At 33.9% G+C, this 8,994-nt stretch overlaps 1 protein-coding gene across 2 annotated transcripts; it reads left to right on the top strand.

The window, feature by feature from the left end:
• Window positions 1-565: 565 nt before the first annotated feature.
• On the top strand, window positions 566-8,673 carry LOC11409870 (WD40 repeat-containing protein HOS15). 2 transcript variants are annotated; one of them, XM_039834443.1, is made up of 14 exons: window positions 566-865; window positions 1,522-1,667; window positions 1,777-2,221; window positions 2,946-3,040; window positions 3,127-3,173; window positions 4,000-4,150; window positions 4,599-4,662; window positions 4,850-5,082; window positions 5,123-5,251; window positions 5,661-5,735; window positions 5,883-5,936; window positions 6,013-6,086; window positions 7,708-7,782; window positions 8,059-8,673. In XM_039834443.1, exons 1-14 carry the CDS (start codon window positions 805-807, stop codon window positions 8,276-8,278), a joined length of 1,869 nt encoding a protein of 622 aa, XP_039690377.1. In that variant the 5' UTR covers window positions 566-804; the 3' UTR covers window positions 8,279-8,673. The 2 variants fall into 2 exon arrangements, with proteins under 2 accessions (XP_039690377.1, XP_003611657.2); XM_003611609.4 differs by having other exon boundaries at window positions 568-865; window positions 4,850-5,008; window positions 5,130-5,251; window positions 8,059-8,601.
• The last annotated feature ends 321 nt before the right edge of the window (window positions 8,674-8,994 follow it).

Below are 8,994 nucleotides of genomic sequence, written 5' to 3'. Positions count from 1 at the left end.
GTGAATAGAGGAGAGACGTTATGGGTTTCAATTAGAGAAATCCACATTTTTTTTAACTCTATTGAATTTTATAGAACTTTTTGTTGGGTCTATGTTTGTTGGGCCAACAAATAAGAATTTACTATTGATGCATGTCATAGGAAGAAGAATATTGTTTTGTCATAGAGACCTATTTGCTTGATTATTATCAATTTCAGGGAGTATTTGCTTTGATTATTATCAATTTCATGGAGTATTTTGCACATAAGTGTAAAATTTCAGGGAGTACTTGCTTGTAAATGTAAAAATTCCGAATTTTAAAAAAAGAAATTGGGAAAAAATTTAGACGTGGCATTACACGTTAGACATGTGGCAGTACCACATAAACAATCAAACGCCACATCATGTTGAAATGTATGGAGGGGTAAATTGACCAACGTTTGACAATTTCAAAAGGGTTTTTGAAGTTTTTTAAAAACCAGGAGGATTTATGACGAAAGTACTAATTTTAAAGGTGTTTTTGCCTATTCACTCAAACAAAAATACATAGTAGTAGTAGGCATAGGTGGAGTGTAGCCTAGGTGCTAGTAGTTTAGTTAATGACGGTTGTAAAGGCCCTTGAACCTCTTCATCCGGGAATTATATAGGACTTGCCGCTTACTGCCCTTTTTTCCCACCCGTGTCTTCTGCCGCGTTGACACACACTCACTCACTCATCACTCATGCTTATCACTTTACTATAACTTTCATTCTCCAAAATTCCCAAACCCTTTACACCAAACAAAAACAAAAAAAAAATCACCAAACCCGTTCTCTTCAACGAACATGGCTTCCATCACCTCCGTCGAACTCAATTATCTCGTCTTTCGCTACCTTCAAGAATCAGGTATTTCATCTTCAATTTCATCATTACGCATTTTTTTACATTTTCATCGTTAGGTCTTTCCTTAATCTTTTTCGGTCAACCAAATGTCAAGGGTTTAGACTTTATACGAATTTTCAGTTTTTGAATATTCAATGTTGTCAATTCACTCGAGCCAACGGTTATAATGTTGTCGCTACCGAATTTTAAGTTTTATTACTGTTTGTAGGGTTGAATTTACGGAATTATTGTGAATAGATAACTATACCTATGAAAAACAACCCATTATTGAAGTTGTGTTAAAGGGATCATATTGACTAGGAACTATGAAGCTATACGACACGGACACTGACATGCCGACACCTCTAATAATTTGAGAAAATTGTAATCATATGTGTCGGTGTGTCACGACACGACACGTGTCCTGCACCAACACCAGGGACACAAGTTGATTTTACAATTGTATTTTTTCACTACAAAGTTGTTAAGAAGTCGTGGAAACAGCCTCTTGTGTAAAAATAGGGTAAGGCTAAGTACACTACACCAATTGGTGGGACTCCTCCCCGGACACTGCGTATGCGGGAGCTTTAGTGCATCGGGATGCCCTTTATAAGAAGGCCATAACATGAACGTGCAAAGCAACTGAATTGGTTTACATTCTGCTGGTTTTATGACTTCAGGTTTCACACATTCTGCTTTTGTGTTTGGGAATGAGGGTGGCATTAACAAATGCCCCATTGACGGAAATTTGGTACCACCGGGGGCTCTTGTTACATTTGTTCAGAAGGGACTACAGTTCTTGGAGATGGAAGCTAACTTGAATAATGTCAGTATTCTTTACTTTCTTATTTTTGTATTCACTATCAGCACAATGTTCATTTGTTTGAGTCGTCTGTTTAAGCTTTTCATACCTGGGTTTCATGTTGGCCAATCAGTGTGATGCAGACTTTGATGAAGATTTTTCGTTCTTACAACCTTTGGATCTTATCACAAAAGACGTGCATGAACTTAAGAAAATGGTAAATGAAAGAAGGAGAAAACGACAAAGGGGTAAAACTAAGGAATCTGAAAAAGAGCATGATGGTGATCGCGGACTGACAAGAGAAAAGGAAAGACAGGAAAGGGAGAAAGAACGTGAAAAGGATAAAGAGAATTTAGAAAATCATAAAGAGCAAGAACTGCAAAATGAAAATCAGATCAGTAGAGAAATGGTCTCAGATCAAGAAGATAAAATTAATGGTACTAAAAAAGAAGATGCTAAAAAGAAAGACAGGGTTAATGGTACTAAAAAAGATGATGGTAAAAAAGAAGGTAAGGTTAATGGTGCTAAAAAAGAAGATAAGGTTAATGTAAAGCTTGAGGAGGATGGAGCATTTGGAGGTAACCACCTGTTCAACTGATTTGGTTTATATTATCTTCTATAAAAGTGTTCTCTGTTGCATGTTTGGCATTTCACGTTGTATTGCTGCATTATTATTTATCAATAGTTCTCCCCAAGTATCATGTCATACAATTCTATATTCCTATGTTAGTTTTTCTTATTTTATGTTCATGCATTCCTGTTTGTTTGCTATGACTCCTTATAAAATTTATAATATACATGAATTGCTTGCTTGTAGTGATTAGGCGATGAAGAGTGTGGGTATAACCTTGATTCCCTGATGATATGGATAGCCAGTGAATTTTTTTTTCCCATCCATTACTAGACTTTTATCCATCTCCTTCAAACCATACTTTTGAAATATTTGTTTCTTTAATCAGTATAATTCACTAATAGCTGTTATCTTGTTTGCTGCCCTGGCAAATTTCGAATGAGTAGTTTACTACTGGCCACTTCTGTCAGATTTAAGATTAGAAATGTTCTCTTTCATATTATGTGTTATCAGCCATGTCCTTATTATCCAATATCCTTGGTATTTATTTTTATTGAGAATATCTCATCGAAATCTCCAATTTACTTGTAAGTTGCAACTATTTACACCACTAGAATCCATGTCGCTACTTGCTCTATGTGGGAATATGTGACAAATGCAAACTAGTTGTCTGTTTCAATTGATATGCTTCCTTTAAAAGATGATTGAAAAGTTCTCATTCAATTGTATAGGACCAGAGCCCATGGACATATGTACAACATCAGCATTTCAGCCGTGTGAATTTCTTAAGTCTGATGTGACAATTTTGGAAGGGCATAAGTCAGAAGTGAAGTATTTCTTAATCCTTCATGTTTGTGTTTTGGTTTCTTCTGTTAACTCTTCTGTTAATGAGCCTGTTTGCCATCCACTTAGGTCTGTGCTTGTGCGTGGAGTCCTACAGGATCCTTTCTTGCATCAGGGTTGGTATCTTCTTCACAATATGTTTTTGTGTGCATAAAACATGTGTTAATTATTAATTTTTTTTGTTGTTGAAGAAATGTGTGTATTTTGTTATAACCCACATGTACAGTATTGTCCATTTTACATTTCCATTTGTGCAATACTCTCATTTAATATGCTTGATGTAATACAAAAATATTGCATTTTCTAAACAACCTGTCATATGAATAAAAGAGGTTATTGAAAAATCAAATCTAAATTCATTTAAAGGTTTTTTCTATTAAAAAAATAAATAAATTTGAAAGGTATTTTAGGAACACTGTCATTAAATAAGTGTAGAATTAGTTTGAGTTTTTGCTTATAGTTTGAACCACTAAACTTGCTTATATTCGAAACTGGAGAAAGTACACAATTTATGTCGTTTAAAACTAATGGAAACTTAGAATTGATTGCTTTTTTAATTGATTGCTTTTTGATATTTTTAACAATTTAAAAAAAAACAATTCCTAACAACTTTTGTCTATTTTTTTTATCAGGTTTATATAACTTTTTTTTAACTGTTACTTTCCATGTCATTATAAACTATTGAAAGAAACAAAAGATAATAGGATAAAAAAGGCCTTACATTTTATTAGAAGTAAAACATATCTGATGCTTGGAAATGATAGTTTATATTCTTGATAATAACTTCTGATTCTACATGCCTTTCTGATTCTACACGCCCTTGTTATTGTTATCTATTTCTTCTTTATAAAATAAGTAGATTAATTGAGGACATTGGTCATTTTCTTTTATTCTGAAACATGTTTTAAAGAATACTTTTATTGTTATCATCTGAACTTTTAGGTCTGGGGATTCAACAGCTCGTATTTGGACAATAGCTGAAGGGACGCGTAAATTAGATTCCAAGAACGACCCTTCGAGTGTGTTGGTGTTGCAACACATCAGGGGTACAACCACTGAAAAGAATAAAGATGTCACTACACTTGATTGGAATGTGAGTTTGATGTCATATTCTTATTTGAATCTGTGATTACTGATAGTGACTTCAAGGTCCTGTCCAGTTTCCTGATTTTTCACATCCTTTTCTATTTTTTCTCACCCGTTGGAACTTTCTTGAGCAGAGCAATTTTGTGGGAAAAAGAAATGTGTAAAGGATAATTTTGTTATTATTCGGGAGTTTTGTGTAGGTTTTGAAAATAGAAGGATGCTGTGTTAAAATGAATAAAATTTGTCAGGTTGATCTATTTTTTTACTAATACTTTTTTTCCAGAGAAAAGTTAAATAGGGGGAACAAAAAACTGATTTTTAAAGTAGGGAGACCAAAACTTTGATGTTTTTTTAAATTTAGGGGACCAAAATGCATTTAAGACTAAATATATTTAATCGTAACTCGTACGTACTTATCTCTTATGGAGAGCTGACCTTTGGTTGCTGTTGTACAGGGGGAGGGGACACTACTTGCAACCGGTTCTTATGATGGTCAAGCACGAATTTGGACCACTAATGGTAGGCCCTTTTTTCTGTCTTTCCTTCTTTGAGTGATACCTTTATTTTGATAAATCTTAGTGTCTGATTTAGTTGCATTTGTGGTATATATATTGATTATTTTGTTGAATTTTTAGGCTGGGAATTTTCTCTGCATTTGAATTAATCAAAATCATTATTTTAATCATGTGTTCGGGGCTTTGACCAGGTGAACTAAAGAGTACATTATGCAAACACAAGGGACCCATATTTTCTCTGAAGTGGAATAAGAAAGGAGATTATATTCTTACTGGAGGTTTCGATGGGTCTGCAATTGTATGGGATGTTCAAGCTGAGAAATGGAAACAACAATTTGATTTTCACAGAGGTAAATTTTTTACTATAATATTCTTTTATTTTTTTTACAAAAACTCTAAAATAGAATTCTTTGTGAGAAAACCATGTTTATGATCTTCGATTTTTATTTTTTTAATTTCGGATTTGTTTAGGTTCAACACTCGACGTTGATTGGCGCAATAATGTGTCATTTGCATCAAGCTCCAATGACACCATGATACATGTTTGCAAGATTGGCGAAAACCACCCAGTAAAAACTTTTGCCGGGCACCAGGTTTATACACCTAACTTGTTTTGAATTATTATTCTTTGCACTGGAATACTAATGCCGTGCTCATACCTTTTTGGGAGGGAAAACTATCCCCTACTGCATTTATTATACAATAAAATATGTCTTGCTGAGTTAACTATTCAAATTGGTGGATAACCTTGGGATGATGCTTTCTAGATGAATCCCAAACTTCTAATGTATCTGACTACTTGGGTAGACTTTTTTTTCGAATTCACCAGCAGTGTGGGACTTCATTGGGGTGGCAAAGTTAGCATTTATTACATGTTTTGGTTTACTGAATTCCACTTAACTAGTTTATTGGTTCTACATTAAATTAAGATATGTCATTTAAATGCAATGTAGTACTTCTATATGTCTTCACTGTCTGATAGCAATCTTTCTGCTATTTCAGGGTGAAGTTAATTGTATCAAATGGGATCCCACAGGTTCAATACTGGCCTCGTGTTCAGACGATAACACTGCAAAGGTTATACTCCATAATAGCATGTTTTTCGATAGTTTGCCATCAAGAAATTATTTTATAGAAGACGTTTTTCCAGTAAATGTCTTTACCAAAATATTTGTGAAATTAACTGTTTTGTATTCTGCATGTTTATTGTTTCTCGTTTTGTAGATATGGAGTATGAAGCAAGATAAGTATATTCATGATTTTAGGGAGCATTCCAAGGTACCAATTAGGGAATATCCATGCTTTTGAACTATACAGGTTGTTGGGAAATCTAAATCATGGTTTTTTTCCGTAGGAGATCTATGCTATCAGATGGAGCCCAACTGGTCCTGGTACAAATAACCCTAATAAGAAATTGGTGTTGGCTAGGTATTGTAGCTTCTTATTTTCAATGCTCTTCATTGATTTGTATGGATTTATTAATTGATGATATCTTAGTTCGCCCTATAATCTGTATTACTTGTCACCTGAATCAGTGCATTTGTTTAAATTAAAGTATAGTGCTCTAAGGGAGTATTTGGACATAGAGTTAAACTAAATGCTCGTTCTTATAGAACGCTTCAAATTACAACCTATACTATTAGGGTCCGTTTGATGGTCAGGATAGGGAGACAAGATATGATATATTAATCACATCCTACTTAAATCTCATGTTTGATGCACCAAAGAGATAGGATAAAATAAACCATTTTCCTATCCTATCCCGACTTTCCTTTGTAATTTCTATCTTGAGTATTGGCTGGGTTAGAAACTATCCTGATGGGTTAGAAGATCATTCGTTATTTATTATCGTGATATTCTGCCATTTTTAAAATAATGATATCATGTATTTTCTATTATAATTAATTATATGCCATTTTTACAATATTTCATTAATTATGAGAGTAATTTTTTCATTTAATTATAATGCTTATCATGTCCATATCATATCATGTCTCTATCCAGTTCTGTATCCTATCATGTCTCTATCATATCCTGAACATCAAACGGACCCCAACAAGTTGTTTGTGTTTCCGCACACTTTGAGAAACTATTTCCATTTTCAACATTTGCTTTCACTGTAAAAATAGAATTTGTGGGTGATGGGAATCAGAGTGTGGACGGAGGCAGGCCACCCCAAAGAAGAATTTATGAACACATGCATTTGTCCCCCCTACCCCCAAATGTTGTTTTTAAGCTGTCAATTTTTTCCCAGAGCCCAAGAACTACAAATACAATATCATTATCAACGGCAGTTGTAGGGGTCAGCCGGGATAGTCTAACAATAAATTACATGTTGTATATTCAGTGCGGTAGAATTTCTATTAAAATGATGCAGTGTAGTTTTTCATATAAAATTGTTTAGTTTGATTATGGTGTCTGGATATCCGCGCCTGCACCTGCATCTATGCTTGGTGTCTTTTTAAATTGGTTAATTGCACTTACAATTTCTCTACTAGCTAATGTGTGATATTGGTTTTCTAATAATTTTTTGTGTTCTCGTGATAAAAACTAATACTTTGAGGCTTTGAGCTAATTTAGTCTCTCAAATTGTCATAATCTATTCAAAATTTCATAAGTTGAATCCACTATATTATTTTAAACCTTGTTCCACTACTCACCGTTCAAAATATCAAATTTTACTCAAAACACTCAAATTTCCCCCCCATCACATTCTACAAAATTCTTCAAGTTTTCAGTGTATTTCAAATCTCTTAGTTCTTATAATTGTTTTTCACATTCTACAAAATTCTTCAAGTTTTCAGTGTATTTCAAATCTCTTAGTTCTTATAATTGTTTTATTTCCAAATTTTATCACAAACATCTAATTTTTTTTTATAAAAATAAGAATTTGAAGAGTTTTAGGTAAACAAGAAAATGACTTCTAGATCATATTTACTTAATTTTATATTAAAACAATATTTTGTGCAGTTAAGTGTTTTTTATTTTTCTCTAATACTAGACGGAAAATTGCTTCCTTTTGACACTATTTAGTCATTCCTTTTGACAGTGCATCATGTGACTCTACCGTAAAGCTATGGGATGCAGAACTCGGGAAACTAATTCATAGCTTGAATGGACACAGGTACCGTCTTTTTCAGCTTTTTATGTTATATCAATGGCAAGAATATATAGATGGAAAAATAAATTAAGAATTCCTCCTCCCATCATCCTGCTTGTTATGAAGCGGTCAACTAAACTAGAAGTCCCAACTTTCATTTCGTACTTAAAATGCTAAGCTTCTATTGTAGTTTATCTGGTGTCTGGTTGTTTTCTCGGCAACATTTTTGGCTGGTAGTTGGTTGTTTTCTTTGAATGTAGCCTATGCTTGTGGTTTTGACTTGTTTATTTGGTTCTACAGGGATCGTGTATATACTATTTCATTCAGCCCCAATGGTGAGTATTTAGCCAGTGGGTCCCCTGACAAATCCATAAATATATGGTCCTTGAATGATGGCAAGATCATTAAAACATACAAAGGCAATGGAGGTATTTTTGAGGTCTGTTGGAACAAGGAGGGTGACAAGATCGCTGCCTGTTTTTCTAATAATACAGTTTGCATTTTGGATTTCAGAATGTAAGATCCTGAGAAGAGCCACCTTACTTTGGCTAGTTGCTCAAATTAATTACTTTTACTGTCCATGATATTGATAGAACTGTATTTTGGTTCGGTAGTGCCCCAGGGGCCGGCACTAGTTAGCATTTTCCTTTAAGTTTTAACCATTGTTGTAACTCTGTCGTAAGTTTATGGCATAATCATTAGCAAGTAGTAGGGAGTGTATTCTTTTAACTTCAAACTGTAATTATTGCACAGCCGTCTGTATAATCGTCATCATATTGCATTCTCGGTCTGCTGCCAGATAGCTCCAAGGTATGTTCTCGTTGGGTAACTATCTGGTAGGTATCTGCAGTCTTTTGTGGGAGAGCATTACTGGGCTAGCTTAACACAAGGCATTAGTAGCCTATTTTATTTTTATACAGTTTAGATAGTGTTTGTCCTCGACCAAAAAAAAAAGATAGTGTTTGTCCTGACTTAATTAACTTCTAGGGCTATACATATTTTAGAAGAAGCTCTTATACAAAATAAGTACTCCCTCCGGTCACATTTATAAGCAAAAAACACATTTTTAGGTTCATTGAATAATTGATATATCCGGTCACATTTATATGTTAGATACATTAGTTATTAAATGTACCTAAAAAGTTGGTTTGGAGAGTTATTTTGTAGGTAATTGTCCAAGCATGATTCAAGAAAATGAAAATTTTTGAAGCCACTCCAGAACCTTGGCACGGCCCG

The sequence above is a fragment of the Medicago truncatula genome, chromosome 5, assembly GCF_003473485.1.
Source record: "Medicago truncatula cultivar Jemalong A17 chromosome 5, MtrunA17r5.0-ANR, whole genome shotgun sequence".
NCBI classification, from domain to species: Eukaryota; Viridiplantae; Streptophyta; class Magnoliopsida; order Fabales; family Fabaceae; genus Medicago; species Medicago truncatula.
The sequence above is the reverse complement of the archived record's forward strand: the minus strand, read 5'-3'. Positions and strand labels throughout refer to the sequence as shown.

Bases quoted from the DNA above. Each gene is read 5' to 3' on its own strand.
- LOC11409870 (XM_039834443.1), top strand. From the start codon at position 805: ATGGCTTCCATCACCTCCGTCGAACTCAATTATCTCGTCTTTCGCTAC. The intron at 5,937-6,012 runs GTACCAATTAGG...TTTTTTCCGTAG, and splicing joins ATTTTAGGGAGCATTCCAAG to GAGATCTATGCTATCAGATG. The intron at 6,087-7,707 runs GTATTGTAGCTT...TCCTTTTGACAG, and splicing joins AAGAAATTGGTGTTGGCTAG to TGCATCATGTGACTCTACCG.